Here is a 16,873-nt window from a genome sequence, read left to right on the forward strand (position 1 = left end):
TAATGTGAGGTTGGATTCTGTTTTTAATATTTTATTTAAATGTTTTGTGTCAATATTTGTTTTTTCAGTTAGTCACATTTCATATCAATTTATGTTAATTTCATAACAGGATTTGGAAGATTTATGCTCTCTATAACCTTACTTTTTAAAAAAATTTAATGTGTCATAGCCCAAGAGAAGTGAATGAAAATTTTCTGCGAATAATGTGTCTATTTTCCCTGACATTTCCTGGAGTTTTTGTTTAATGAATGCTGTGGAATTTGATGCATAGGTATTCTTAAGCTTTATAACTCTTGTGACTCAAAGCCTGTGGCATAAAAATACTGTTTTGATCTTACATAATGGTTTTTAGCATGAACATTTTCCTGTGTCATATAAAGATCATGATTTCTGCTTCTTTTGTTTGTGCTTGCCTAGTGTTATTTTCCCATTTTATTCTTATTTTAAAATTTCTTTTACAGCCTATATTGCATCAAATGAATGGGTGCTACCTTTTTATATAAGTTGGTAAAAAACAGTTTAGTGGCCATTATTCAGTGATTTATTTTTTCCGGTATCAGGAATTGAACTCAGAATCTTGCACTTGCCAGGTAAGTGCAGTGCCACTCAGCTATATTCTCGGCACTATTCAATGATTATTAATAACCAAAGGCATGTCTAACATGTGATATATGCAAAATAAAATGGTGTTATTTGATTATTCATTAGATTTCAAACTATTGTATCATAATCAAGAATTTAAGCCTAATGGGACTACGTATAGACTCAACAGATCTTCATTTGAAAACAGAGGGTCCTGTCTTAGCAAATAAGTGGGCAACTTGCTTTTAATAATATTTAGCAGAAAAAAACCATTTTGACTCAGCACTGATTTTCTCTTAAGGTATCTTTTCTTACACTTTATGTGGTAATTTGGTATGGTATAAAAAATAATAGCCTGTAAAGTAGGTCTGCATATGTGATATCATTTTACTTTAAAACTACTCAGTTTCATTTGAGTTATCAAAAGAAACATTCCATTATAGGATGCACTTAGTATACTAAGCTAGTGATTTCAAATGTAGCTGAAGTGGACTATCCTAGACATTAGGTATGTACACTGACTAAATCCTCCATCCAGAATAAAGGCATTCATCACCTCATTTGTTGGCTCACAGCCAGGTCTGCATGCAGAAACTGTCCTTGGTCACATTTGTTCTTCCCTTGGGACAGTCGGCATCCAATGACTAGTCCATCTGGGGATAGGAAGGCCTGTTCATCTGTCTTAGATGGACTCTGAAGGGTGACTCCACTTTCAGAGCATCCTGTGAGATTGATCCAGGCTTTTTTCACCACTGCATTTCAGGTCAACTTCTCCCTCTGCCCAACTCTTTTTATCCACTTCCCTACATGTATTGCTTCTAAGAGCATGCCTTTAGAAATGTCCTGCCTGGGTCTGCCCATGCCCTACTGAGGTCCCCAGTTGTGCGGAATACACCGAAACAGCCTGCTGCACCTGCTGCAGAAGGCAGCCACCTGGTTCCACACTACAAAGACGCAGAGGACACCAGACCAACAGACCAATGAACCGAGTCCCGCTGTTCCCGGCCCAGAGGTAGGGGCTTCTGAGCCACCATCCCACTGCTTCAGGTCCAGAGGAAGGGGATTCCGGGTCACCATCCCTCCCGCTGCTCCCAACCCAGAGGAAAGGGCTTTTGGGCCACCTCTGGTCTCTACTCCTGGCTCAGAGGAAGGGGCTTCCGGGCCACCATCCCTCCCACAACTTCCAGCCCAGAGGGAGGGGCTCCTGAGCCGCCATCCTACTGCTCCTGGACCAGAGGAAGGGGCTTCCCTGCCACCATACCTCCCACTGCTCCCAGCCCACAGGAAAGGACTTTTGGGCCACCTTCCCTACCACTGCTCCTGGCCCCTGTCCGACCTCTCCCGGCTCAGAGGAGGTAATCCGGGCAGGCGCTAACAGCCCCCTGGCCCAGTCAAAATGAGAAAACACGTAAATAACTCTCAAAACCAGACTTCCAGATCACCTACAGCAACCACAAAGGGAAATGAGATGGAACACTCTGATACTCAAGCACCTGGACCCACTGAACTGGCAACAAAAGGGGATCTGGAAAAAATGAAATCAGAAATAATTTCTCAGATAACAGGAGAAATTGTGCCCCTAGTGCAAGACATGATTAATAAATCTAGAGAGGAGCTCAGGAACATGATGGAATCTCAACATGAGAAACAAATAGAATCCATAAAAGAGATGCAAATAGTTTTCCAGGACATGAAAAACTCCATTGAAAGTCTACACAGCAGAATGAGCCAATGTGAGCACAGAATTTCAGATATAGAAGATAAGATTGCAATTAGTGACCAGGAAAAGAAAAATTGCTTCAAAATTATAAGGGAACATGAGAAATCAAACCAGTAGCTGCTAGATGATGCAAAGAAGAATAACATAAGACTGACTGGAGTCAATGAAGAAACAGGAGAGAGTGGAGAGGACATAAAAAAAAAAATCTCTTCAGAGAAATAATGGCAGAAAACTTCCCAAGCAGGGGAAAAGAGCTTGACATACAGATAAGTGAGGCATACATGACTCCAAATAGATGTAATAAAAAAAAAATCTACACAAAGGCATATCATTGTTAAGATTCCAGAAACTCAACAGAAGAACAAAGTTCTACAAGCAGTCAGAGAAAAGAAACAAATCACATACAAAGGAAAGCCCATCAGAATCACAGCAGACTTCTCAACACAAACCATCAAGGCAAGAAGAGCTTGGAGTGACATATTCCAAGCCCTAAAAGAAAACAGCCTCCAACACAGATTGATGGACCCTGCAAAACTATCTTTCAAAATGGATGGAGAAATAAGATACTTTCATGACAAAGAGCACCTTAGGAACTTCATGAATACCAAACCAGCACTCCAAAGAATTTTACACAATATCCTAGGAACAGACATTGAGGATCACAACCCCAGGAAGCAAGGCAGAATGAACCCATCTGGCATGACAAGAAATTAAATGGAAAGGGGGAGAACCCAACAAAAAGAGAAAGTCATGGCAATGACAAGTCAATGTGTTTCAGTTATAACAATCAACGTTAATGTTCTGAATTCACCAATCAAAAGAAATAGACTGGCAGAATGGGTCAAGAAGCAAAATCCAGCAATATGCTACATACAAGAAACACACTTAATTCAAAAGGAAACTCATAGACTGAAAGTTAAAGGGTGGAAAACAATACTCCATGTGACAGGAACCCGAAAAAAAGCAGGAGTAGCTATCCTCTTTGCAGATCAAGTAGATTTCAAACCAACACTGATTAAGAGAGATGAAGAAGGACACTACATCCTTGAAAAGGGAAGAATCCAAGAGGAAGAGATGACAATCATAAATATCTATGCACCAAACACTAGTGCACCCAACTATATAAAACAAATACTAACGGACATGAAAAGTCATATATGCACTAATACAATTGTAGTGGGGGACCTCAACACCCCATTGTCACAAACAGATAGATCAACTAGACAAAAAATAAGCAAAGAAATACTAGAACTCAATCGAACTCTTGAACAAATGAACTTAACAAATCTTTACAGAATCTTACACCCCACAAAATCAGAATACACATTCTTCTCAGCTGCACATGGGTCATTCTCCAAAATAGACCACATACTCACACATAGAACATGTTTAAGTAAGTGCAAAGGAATTGAAGTTATCCCCTGTATATTATCAGACCATAATGCAATGAAATTGGAGATCCATAGCAAAGGAAACTGGAAAAATTTCATAAACACTTGGAAATTGAACTACACACTTCTGAATAACCAATGGGTTACAGATGAAAATAAAGAAGAAATCAGACAGTTCCTTCAATTAAATGACAATGACAATACAACATATCAGAATCTATGGGACACAATGAAAGCAGTCTTACAAGGGAAATTCATAGCAGTGAATACGCATATTAGGAAAACAGAAAGAGCCCAATTAAACAACCTGATGCTGAACCTCAAGCTTCTGGAAAAAAAAAAGCAGAACAACCCCAAATCTCATACAAGGGAGGAAATTATAAAGATCAGAGGAGAAATCAATGCAATGGAGACTAAGAGAATGATACAAAAAAATCAATGAAGCCAAGAGTTGGTTCTTCAAAAGAATCAAGAAAATTGACAAAAGCTTAGCCAACGTTGTCACAAAAAGAAAAGAAAAGGCCCAACTCCATGCAATTAGGAATGAAAAGGGTGAAATTACAACAGAACCAGTGGAAATCAAGAGGATCATCAATACCTACTTCCAGAACCTATACACCGATAAGATGGACAACACAGAAGAAATGGACAGATTCCTAGATACATATGAATTACCAAAGTTGAACAAAGAAGACCTAAAAATTCTGAACAACACAATATCAACCAATGAAATTGAAAATGTAATTCAAAACTTATCAACTAAGAAAAGCCCGGGCCCTGATGCCTTCACTGCTGAATTCTACAAGACATTTAGAGAGGAACTGCTGCCACTACTGTTGAAACTCTTCAATGAAATTGAAAGGGAAGCAATACTTCCAAATTCATTCCTGGAAGCAAGTATCACCTTGATCCCCAAAGCAGAGAAAGACCCAACTGAAAAAGAGACCTATAGGTCAATCTCACTAATGAACATAGATGCAAAAGTCCTCAATAAGATAATGGCAAACAGAATCCAGAAGATCATCAAGAAGATCATACACCTTGATCAAGTTGGATTCATCCCAGGGATGCAGGGATGGTTTAATATACTCAAATCCATCAATGTAACACACTAAATCAATAGAGCCAAGGACAAAAACCATATGATTATCTCCATAGACGCAGAAAAGGCATTTGACAAAATCCAACATGCATTTATAATAAAAACCCTGCAAAAAATTGGAATAGATCATCTCTACCTCAAACTGATAGAAGCCATCTATGGAAAACCAACAGCCAAGATCATACTAAATGGTGAAAAACTGAAATCCTTCACAATAAAATCAGGAACAAGACAAGGATGTCCACTATCACCACTCTTGTTCAATGTAGTTCTGGAAACAGCCACAGCAATTAGACAAGAGAAAGAAATAAAAGGAATAAAGATAGGTAATGAAGAAGTCAAATTTTCATTATTTGCAGATGACATGATGCTCTATATAGAAGACTCCAAGAACTCCACCAAAAGTCTTCTAGACTTAATAACCAGATTCAGTCAAGTAGCTGGTTACAAGGTCAACACACAAAAATCAATAGCTTTCCTCTACACCAATGACAGACTCACTGAGAGAGAAATAGGGCAAATAATTCCTTTCACAATAGTATCCAAAAAACTGAAATACCTAGGAATCAACCTAATGAAAGAAATCAAAGACCTCTTCTCTGAAAACTGTGGCACTCTGAAAAGAGAGATTGAAGATGATATCAGAAAATGGACAGACATCCCCTCCTCCTGGGTAGGAAGGATTATTATAGTGAAAATGGCCATACTTCCAAAACTGCTATATAGATTTAATGCAATTCTAATTGAGATTCCAGCAACATACTTCATAGACCTTGAGAAAACAATCCAAAAATTCATTTGGAACAAGAAGAGACCCAGAATAGCAAAAGCAATTCTAGGTAACAGAGACATGGCAGGGGGTATCACAATCCCCAACCTGCAACTCTACTACAAAGCTACTGTGATAAAAACAGCATGGTACTGGCAAAGAAACAGACTTTAGGACCAGTGGAAGAGATTAGAAGATGCAGAAACAATGCCAGACACACTCAGCCATCTCATCTTCGATAAAGGAGCCACACACCCTCACTGGAGGAAAGATAGCCTCTTTAATAAATGGTGCTGGAAAAATTGGGCTTCAACTTTCCAAAGATTAAAACTAGACCTGTATTTCTCACCAGGCACTAAATTAAAATCAGAATGGATTAAAGATCTAAATATTCAAAGAGAAACTCTGAACCAGTTGGAACAGAGGTTAGGTAGAACCCTTGAAGACATTGGTGTAGGAAAAGATTTTATGAACAAAACCTCAGTTGCCCATGTACCAGCACAAAAAATCAACAAATGGGATCTCTTCTTATTAAAAGGCTTCTGCACAGCAAGAGAAACTACCAGCAATATGAAGAGACACCCCACAATGTGGGAAAAAATCTTCACCTGCTCTTCCTCAGACAAAGGTCTACTATCTCAAATCTATAAAGAACTTAAAAAGATCAGACCTCCCAAATGTAAAGACCCAATTGAAAAATGGGCATCTGAAATGAACAGACATTTCTCAGACAAAGAAGTAGAAATAACAAATAAATACATGAAAAAATGTTCACCATCACTGGTCGTTTGAGAGATGCAAATGAAAACAACGCTGAGATTCGACTTCACTCCAGAAAGAATGGCTGCTATCATGAAATCAACCAATAACCAATGCTGGCGGGGCTGTGGTGAAAGAGGAACTCTGCTCCACTGCTGGTGGGAGTGTAGACTGCAAGCACTGTGGAAATCAGTATAGAGATACCTCAAAGAACTAGGACTGGAAGTCTCATTTGACCCCGCTATTCCACTGCTGGAGATCTTCTCCAAAGAATTAAAAGAATCATACCACAGTGATATATGTGCACCCATGTTCATAGCAGTGCAGTTTGTAGTAGCTAAAACTTGGAAACAGCCCAAATGCCCATTAACTGGAGACTGGATAAAGAAAATGTGCGGTTTTTTTATGAACTGGAGTACTACTCAGCCATAAAAAATGAGAAACTAGAGACATTTATAGCTAAGTGGATGCACATTGAGGTGATACTCTTAAGTGAAATAAATAGGACACACATGGATAAATACCGAATAGTTTCTCTGGTGTGATAAACTGAAAGTGTAAATAAGGACTAAAATGTATAATAGGTAATGTGAAATAGGAAGAAAAGGGGCAAAGGGGAAGGAAGTGGGAGGGCTAGGGGAAAGGATAGAAGGGAATGGGATTAATAGGAGAAAATGGAAAACTAGGAACAAAATCTTTGTAAATAGGGAGGAATGGAGGGGTTGAAGGGAGCGCTGGGCAAGGGTGAAAAATAAGAACTAAGAGAGACTATGTAAAGGTGCAAATTTCCAATGATGAATGTCATTATATTGTATACCTAAAATGTACCAATGATTAGAATGAATAATCGATAATGCAAAATAGGAAGAAAAGGTCCAAAGGGGTAGGGGTAGTGGGAGGAGTAGGGGAAAGGAAAGAAGGGAAAGGAAAAATGATGAGAAATGGAAAAAATGGAAATAAAGTCTTTGTAAATAGGGAAGGGTGGAGGGCGTGAAGGGAGGGCTAGGAATGGGGAAAAAAATAAGAACCAAGATGCATTATGTAAAGGTATAATTTGCAATGAGAAATGTAATTGTGTTGTATACCTACAATATACCAATAAAAGAATTTAATACAAAGAAAAAAAAGAAAAGAAATGTCCTGCCTGGTAACTGCCATTGCAGACTGTTTTTTTCAGAGCCCAATTACAACAGAATTTGTATTGATAACATTGAGGAACATATACAAATCATAGTTTTACAGTAAATGGCAAAGAGATTTTCATTTACATGAAACAAGCCTCAATGAAAATACATAATGTACTTATGTGTCTTGATTCATGAACACCAAGACCCAACTTCCAAGTTTAAGAAAGCATTGAATTATCAGGTAATTTTAAAATGAGCTTTTGAAATGAGGCTGGCATATGCGGGGTAGCATCAGTGAGGTTGTTAAACATAAGGTATGTGTTTTATGATTTCTAACTAGAAAAATTTAGAAGCTGTCAGTAAGGATCAATTACTTCACACAGGTCCTAGAATTGCAGCTAATACATATAGTAATATGTTAGTTTAGATAACATCATTTATAAACTTTGATATTACCATGAACCTCTTGAAGCCAAGAATTTCTTATTTACTAAAAAAGTGAAGATATTTTTAACTTGAAAAATTTTATATATTCTAATCCTACATATAAAATACAGAATATTTTCCCCAAAAATAATTTCTCCAAAAACAGGAAAAATCTGCATAAGCAGCTAACTTCTTCCTTCAACAAATATTCAAAAAGACAAAAAATTTTAACTGGTTTCAGTGATATAATTGAATGGTTTAAAAGTTTTTGATGAATGGTCAGCATTGCAATTAGGATTTTTCTGATTCATATTGCAAGAGATAACCTATTTTTATGAAATATATGTATGCATGTGTATATGTTTGAGCTCAATTTTGGTTCAGTATCTGTGCATATTAAAATAAGCAACTTTTAAGGACCAGATATATTTAATGTAAACCCATCAAGCTGGGTTTAGACAGTCATTCTCACAATGACCTGATCATTGTCAATTTTAAAATAATTTATCCTGAAGTGGTAGGATGTCAAATCAAAGAACTAGGACAACAAAAAATGCCATGAATGGTGCTGCTCCTGGCCTAATTATCAGGATGGCTCACTCTCACTCAGCCAGACACTACACCTTTACTTTAGCCCCCATTTACCTTTCAAGTCACACTTCACTATGCTGAAAACAGTCTTTGGGGAATGGGTCACTGACCCGAGGAACATGCAATATCAGAAATAAAGCATTTTGGTGGTGAGAAGACTGGATTTGACCAGGAATGCAAATTTGGAAGAGAGAATGAAGATATCTTAAGGCAAAGGATGTCATTATTTCTCCTTCTATTCTTTTAGATACAGCATTACACAGTGCTTACTGACATGGATTATGTCAGACTGGATTGTGCCTGTGCTGAATGCTAGGTTCTATTCTTATGAACTCTGTGTCTTGGGCAACTGTTTATCTCCCTGTACCTCAGTTTCTTAATCTTTAAAATTGGGATATTACTGATACTTATCTCCTAGGATTTTTATGCAGATTAAATGTGTTACTATATGGAAAGGACCTACAACAGCATCTGACACATAGTAAGTACAGAGAAATGTTAGCTATTATTTTTATTATTTTGCTTCATAAGGAATAAAGATGAGAACAGAACAACATAACAGCAATAGGGAGGCCAGAAACTGTATTTACTTTCCTTTAAAACTAGTGACAATCGAGAGAAGGAAAAAGAACAGAAAAAAATAAAGAAGAAATACGAATTGGGGCCAGAACAGGAACAAAAAGGGAGATGAAGAACAATGTGGGACAGCAAGAGAACGAGAGGGAGAGGGGTGGGGGGAGGGAAAAGAAAAAAAAGAAGAGAAAAATAAAAATTTGAAAAGAGTAGAAAAAATAAAAATTAAAAATAAGAGAAAAAAATTGCAAATAACAAATGAAAAATAAAAACGAAGGGCCTCCTTCAGGGTATGTCTCTGCTGTCACAATATACAACGTGGGCAAGAGTTTGCAGTTATAAGTCAATGTGTCTCAGCAAGTCGGTAGCAGACCCATGAGATTCAGGCAGATTTCTGGCTGCAAGTCCCAAGTTGAACTCTCTGTCCTCCTACAGGCTTGAACTCTGGAAGTTTCTACTGCAGGTTCCACCTGCCTTTCCCCTGAAGATAGTCCAGGTTCCTATGGGAGGTGATGATCCCTCCAACTTACCAAGTAAGGTGTTCTGGTGTGCCTTTATTGCAGAGATTCTCTTCACTTTTCCAGTGGGCTTCAGTTTTCATCAAGGAGTCTGAGAGAGGCCCTCTTTCTGTTGTTCACTTTTGCTCTATCTTCTGAAGCTCAGGACAATGGCCTTTATGACCCTCTGTGCCTCTGTAGTGTGGAACCTTGTAGTGGCAAAGCCTGGAGGCCAGAGGCAGGGGTGGGGGGGCTGCAGGGACCCGCAAGGCTAAGCTGGTCGCTGTGGGTGAGGCGCCGGAGGGGAAGACCCCCTCAAGTGATATTAAGAATAAGAAAGCCCATTTGCATTTGAAAAGTGGAAATTTAGAATACTAGTAATGTAGCAAGATGATTTTTTAAATTACACAGTAGACAACTGTTAAAATAATATGAAAATATTGAGAATATGCTGACCACATAGCTTTTTAGGTAAAAATTTAAGTTAAGGAGCAACTAGAGCAACACAAATTATAACACTAAAAATGATGTCTTTTTTTAATTAAATTCTTTTATTGGTACATTTCAGGTATACAACACAATTACATTTCTCATTGCGAATTGTACCTTTACATAATGCAACTTGGTTCTTATTTTGTCCCCATTCCTAGCCCTCCCTTCACACCCTCCACCCTTCCCTATTTACAAAGACTTTATTTCCATTTATTCCATTTCTCATCATTTTTCCTTTCCCTTCTTTCCTTTCCCCTACCCCTCCCACTACCCCTACCCCTTTGGACCTTTTCTTCCTATTTTGCATTATCGATTATTCATTCTAATCATTGGTACATTTTAGGTATACAATATAATGACATTCATCATTGGAAATTTGCACCTTTACATAGTCTCTCTTGGTTCTTATTTTTCACCCTTGCCCAGCGCTCCCTTCAACCCCTCCATTCCTCCCTATTTACAAAGATTCTATTCCTATTTTTCCATTTTCTCATATTAATCCCATTCCCTTCTATCCTTTCCCCTAGCCCTCTCACTTCCTTCCCCTTTGCCCCTTTTCTTCCTATTTCACATTACCTATTATACATTTTAGTCCTTATTTACACTTTCAGTTTATCACACCAGAGAAACTATTCGGTATTTATCCATGTGTGTCCTATTTATTTCACTTAAGAGTATCACCTCAATGTGCATCCACTTAGCTATAAATGTCTCTAGTTTCTCATTTTTTATGGCTGAGTAGTACTCCATTTAATAAAAAACCCCACATTTTCTTTATCCAGTCTCCAGCTGATGGGCATTTGGGCTGTTTCCAAGTTTTAGCTATCACAAACTGCACTGCTATGAACATGGGCACACCTATATCACTGTGGTATGATTCTTTTAATTCTTTGGAGAAGATCTCCAGCAGTGGAATAGCGGGGTCAAATGGGACTTCCAGTCCTAGTTCTTTGAGGTATCTCCATACTGATTTCCACAGTGCTTGCACCAGGCTACACTCCCACCAGCAGTGGACCAGGGTTCCTCTTTCCCCACAGCCCCGCCATCATTTGCTATTGGTTGATTTCATGATAGCAACCATTCTTTCTGGAGTGAGTTGAAATCTCAGCATTGTTTTCATTTGCATCTCTCAAATGACCAGTGATGTTTAACATTTTTTCATGCAAAAAATGATGTCTTTTAAAGAGATTGATGCTATTTGCTAACTCTATACATGCAGTTTCTCTAGAATCACCAAAAAATACATGTATTAGGATGTGCAACATCTTTTAGAATCATATCACATTATTTACTCCTTTTTATTGCTTGTTTATATGGATTTGGTGTTATTAAAAATGAAAAGTTTAATTATTTAATTTTCTGTTTGTTTTGATAGGCTATGTTTTTTGAAAATATAGGCATTATGAAATATGAAGACTTACTTAGAATATTATTGGCAATTGACCTTACAAAACCAATTTCAGATGAAAACGTTACAGTGATTGATACAGCCTTCAGTCACATTCCAGTACGGCTGTACTTGCCAAGTAGGAAGTGAGAAAGACAGAGACCAGCTGTAATTTTTATTCATGGTGGTGGCTTTGCCCTGGAAAGTTGCAGTAAGTTAATTTTATACATATGTATGTTGTATTTTATATATATCCATACTTATATTAATATGTAGTGTGTTCATATAAGATTGACAGTCACTTATTGATAAAGTATTGTTCTCTATATAGTTTATTTAGTTTTGATTTGTATGGGTACATTTTTGTAGTACATTAAGATTATCTTCATCATAGGAAATTGGTACTTGTACATAACACTGTAAACATTTTTAGGTTCCTTTCCTCCCACTTTCCATTTCTTGGTCATTTTCCCATTAACAAAAGATCTATATTCCTGTTTCCTATTGTCTGTCTTTTATTTTGCTCTTTATTTGGGGTTTTCTCATGTAAGAGAGACTATATGATATTTAAGCTTGTTTACCTGATTTATTTCACTTAACATTATGGTCACAAGGTGCATCTATTTACCTACAAATGACTCTGATGTATTCTTCTTTACAACATATAGAAGTACTCCTGTGTTTATCTTTTGTCAAGGTTTGATCTCTTTACTTTGCATGGTGTCATATTTTCTCCTATTTCATTATTTGATTTTATAAATATTTCTCCTTTAATATTCTGCCTACAAATCTGTCTTTTTTGCTGACTCCTAAACTTACTACTGTCTCTTCTACCATGATGCTTCAACCCCATGTCACTGTCTAGTTATTACTCTACCACTATTTCTTGTCTTAGACTCACTTCTTTATACCTTAGATTCGGTTTTTCCCTTTTTGATAAATTTTTCAAAGTGTAACTGAAAAATGAACACTGTCTTCTGTTTAGCTGAATCTCTGTTCCTGTATTTACCATGTAGCCAATTTTTGTGGATTTCTTCTCCCCCTTTCATTTGTTCGCAGCTCCCACTTAAAAAATACAAAACACCAAAAGAGAGATGATCTTTGTTTATTTTTATATCTGTCCGTATCCCCAGCATTTTGTCTGTCACTTTGGATTCTATATCTTCCTTTAGTTTGTCATCTGTACTTTTCCACCCTACTGCCCACACTCATGCTGCTGATTTTTGGTTCTGTATCTCCATTTATCACATTTTTCCTGAATTTTACTTCAATAAATTTAACTTCTCTCTAAACCAGTATTCCTGGATTTACCATAGATCATTTAACCTTAACAAAAATTCAACCTTAAAAGAAATCAACTTCTTTATATTCTAATATTTTAATACAAATAAACAAATAAAAATAAGCAAAATGCTCCTCAGTTTGTGTTCTGTCAGTATATGGCCACATTGATCAATTACATCTTTTCCCGTTGATCCCAGATATAATAACCAATTTCATCCTTTGTACTTTCCAAATATCTTCTCATTTCTGTTCAAACTAAAGAAAAGTGATTTATCATGTAGATCTTTTTCTGTTTTTATATCTCTGTTCCACACCATTTCTTCATTTAGAACATCTTCATTTGAATTAAATTTTATAATATTCAAATCTGGTTATATGGCTTGTTGCAAATTTTTATTAAAGTCTACCACCTGTTGACAGTGAAATCCCAAGTGTAACATCCAAGTTCAGACATTTATATTCTTATTTTTCTATACAGTCTCACTTTCTTTCCTTTCTCTCTCTAAATTTATATTTCAATTGTATTTAACCATACTTATTTTCCTTAATTCTCTATGCATTCTCATTAGTCTTCATCTTCGAGCATATTTTTCCTTGAAAAGAACACATTTTACTTTCTCCATTTAATAGCAGTCATCATATCTTTACTTTTAGCAAAAGTCCAATTAATACCCTTTGAATTAATGTATATTGAATGACTAAATAGAATTTTGACATTGCGTTCACATAGGATTTTTTCACAAAATTTTACCCATTTTTTTTTCTTTGGTGGTATTGAATATTGAATCCAAAGCCTTTACAACTGAGCTATATCCCCAGAATTTTTATAAAATTTTTATTTTGAGACAAGGTCTTGCTAAGTCACTGTTTCCCAAGCTGGGGTAGAACTTGTGATCCTCTTGCATCAGCCTCCCACCTCCCAGGTTGCTAAGATCAAGCACATGCACCATTATGCCTGAATGACTTTTAAAAATCACAATACAAAGTAAAACTAGTATTGGATACACTAACATTTTATTGCATGCACAATGTTACTGACTAGTATTTCCTGCAAAAATGGATATGGTTGAGCTTTTGAAAATATAGAAATTATAATGCAGATATAATATTATCTTCAACTTGATTCTTGAGTCTGGCCGATTCTTGTCAAATGAAGTTTCATTGGATATCATACTAATATATTTCAGTTACAGAGTGAAAAGATACACTTTCTTCTGGTCCTTAGTTTTGAAAATATATAGAAATATAGGATTCAACCAAGGGATAGTAAAAATAATATGTCTATTCCTGACAAATTACTGCAGAACATGTCTTCATTCTTGTTAATGAGTCACCCATGAGTCAGATATTTACTAAAGATAGTTTCTAGCAGTAGTACATGATCCCAAGCTTCCTCCTGGTGAAACCTTCTAGAAAAGGGGCAGATCATAGCATGTACACACCATCTTTGGTGAATGGTGTCCCTTTGAAGTGTGTATCACAGTGAATCTGGAAGAAGCACTCCCACGAAAACAATGGGACAAGCAGAGCATGGTGAGTTTCTTCTCCCATTGTGATCAATCAGATGACCTGTCTTGGTCTTTTCCTCCTGAGTAATTTGGAAGGTGGTGGATTGGGACAGTCTTCTTACTCTGACAGAGTGTCTTTCTACTTAGCAACAAAGTAGAGATTAAAGAGTTTCTAGCACTTAATCATAATCCATACTTCTGTCACATTTCCCAAACATAGGTGGTTTTTCCATGGCTCTTTATTTACAAGAACTCCCTTTATGTTTCTTTCTCTCTTTTCAGAGCAATTTTCCTCTGACTTTCTGAGTCGATGGACTGCAAACAAACTTGATGCTGTTGTTGTGGGAGTAGAGTAAGAGAATGACTGATCTTAATATGGCTCTTGCCCTCTTTTGATATGTGATTTCCTGAGCAAGACTGCCAGACCTTAGAAATGACTGGATCCTAGAGATTTTTGGATTACATTAAATTTTTCAATTGACAGTATAATACTCATGACTTCTCAAAGGGGCCCACTTCCACTTTAATCTTTGCCATTGCAGAAACCTCTGAGGAGACTTGGTCAATGCTATGTTTGCCTTTTGGTCAACTTAGCTCTGATGACTTCTAGGAATATAAAGCTTAGGTTCTAGGAAAATCCTAAGTATTGAACTTGGACAGGGGCAGCTTAGTTACTCACTCCACATAGGAATGTTGGATTTTGTTTGAGCTGGTAGTAAAAAGATGAAGTTGGGAGAGATTCTTGGTGGAGGAACATTAGGTGAAAAATGTCGGGACCATGTGAGCATTTCAAGTTATTCAGAAAAGGAGAGTTCTTAATGACTTCTGCCCAAATTTCCAATATTATACCAGAAAAGTGCATACATGTGTATTCTGTACTTCTGAAACTACCTCCTTCAGAATGAATAATTTTTTAAATCTCTTCTGCTATTTCTGCAGTACAGAAAGGTATCTGGGGCCATGCAGACTGATGCTGTAAGAAAATGTACTGTGATTTGGCTCCATGGCAGTATAATGGAGTCAAATAAAGAATACTAATGAAATCAGTGCTGTCCTACTCATAATTACTGCTTTACAGCAAGAGAAGAATCCTTTATATGTTCAGAGATATTTCTATTTACAACAGTAACCAGATATACCATGATTTTAATGTAATATGTCACATTGTCATTTAAAACCCACAAGTCTCTTGGTGCTACATTTTGTGGATATTTTAAGCAATGTATCAGTTATATATATTTCTTCTTCATTACACTATAGAAAATTTAAAGTAGTGGTCCCACCTTTTGAATCTTACACTGTTTAGATTATTCTACATTGCAGATATTTTATACATAAATTATAATACAACAAAATTGCAAGGGCCATCTGGCCAATATTGCAGGTTTTGTATTGGCTTGCAAATAATTCATTAATTTTTATGAATATTAAGATCACCATTATAGATAGAAATAAAATTACTATCCAATAGATGTATGATTGTATAATAGAAAGTGATATGTGACACATACAAAATCACAGACACACATATACAACATATGTATATATATATGCACTAAAAGATGCTATTGTAATTGATCTTAGAAATGAACTTATAATGACTAAGCAAGATCCTTTGCCGTATTTAAGTATTATTAATATTTTATTTTGAATTATTTTCACATAGCATTCAAGATGAATCACATGTAACTCGTCCGATTTTGATGTAAATAATTTTTGTACTGTATGACAAAGATAAATCACTGCCTGTCAAATTTTCTGCTTTTGAAATGTCATCTGTACTCCCATCAGTGATTCTGAACTTTTTTGAGTTATCAATTACATTTGCAACCTGGTGAATATTGTGCCACTGTGACTAATTGTTGTTTCGCTGATAATTTTACATAAAATTATAGGAGGATGAAGATATATCCTTTTCTCACAAATCTCCTTGATAAAAGGAAGATTTTAAAAACTTTTATATGAGAATATATTTATCTCATTTTAAAATAGAAGTTAGAAATAAGTTCATGTTTAGTTGATTAAATTAAGATTCAATGTACAGTTGATTTTGGTCAATAATTTTGTTGGTGAAATTGACAGATAAACTAAGTTTCATCATAAATGTTTTCTTTTTTTCTTTCTCAAGTTATAGACTAGCTCCTCAATATAAATTTCCAGTTGCCCTTGAAGATTGTATTGTTGTAGTCAAGTTCTTCATACAAGATAAAATTCTTGAAAAATATGAAGTGGATCCCACCAGAATCTGTATTACAGGATATAGTTCTGGGGGTACATTGGCAACGAAAGTGGTTTATCTGGTATGTTATGTGTATGTGTGTTTGGAACACTATGATGCTAACATTAATGAATCACTTCTTTAGTTGCAGGGCTTCTTAATCTTGTGCTTTCAGTTGTTAAGTACAAAAAAAAGTACCAAAATATTTTCTATTCCATAATTTTAAGTAAATTTTATATGAATTTGCATACTTCCTGCATGCTATTACATTTAGGTAGCTATGCCTGACACATATTGAGGCAATACAAAATATAATGCTTCCTTCCCTGCATCTCTTGGTTTCTTTCCCATTTGCAAAAGAAGTACGCCTCTATTTCCTATTATCTTTTATTTTTCTTTTTGATTTGCTTATACTTTCTTTTTGAAACAAGGTCTCACTATGTAGTT

At 36.1% G+C, this 16,873-nt stretch overlaps 1 protein-coding gene across 1 annotated transcript in view; it reads left to right on the top strand.

The window, feature by feature from the left end:
• Nucleotides 1–16,873, top strand: part of Aadacl2 (arylacetamide deacetylase like 2) — a 45,089-nt gene that overhangs the window by 17,554 nt on the left and 10,662 nt on the right. The window contains 3 exon segments of the mRNA XM_013078863.2: nt 11,405–11,627; nt 14,491–14,560; nt 16,337–16,508. Coding sequence (XP_012934317.1) covers nt 11,405–11,627; nt 14,491–14,560; nt 16,337–16,508 — 465 coding nt within the window.

This window comes from Heterocephalus glaber, unplaced genomic scaffold (assembly GCF_053883595.1).
Source record: "Heterocephalus glaber isolate CG9 unplaced genomic scaffold, H.glaber_assembly_v1.0 deba00001504, whole genome shotgun sequence".
Classification (NCBI taxonomy): Eukaryota; Metazoa; Chordata; class Mammalia; order Rodentia; family Bathyergidae; genus Heterocephalus; species Heterocephalus glaber.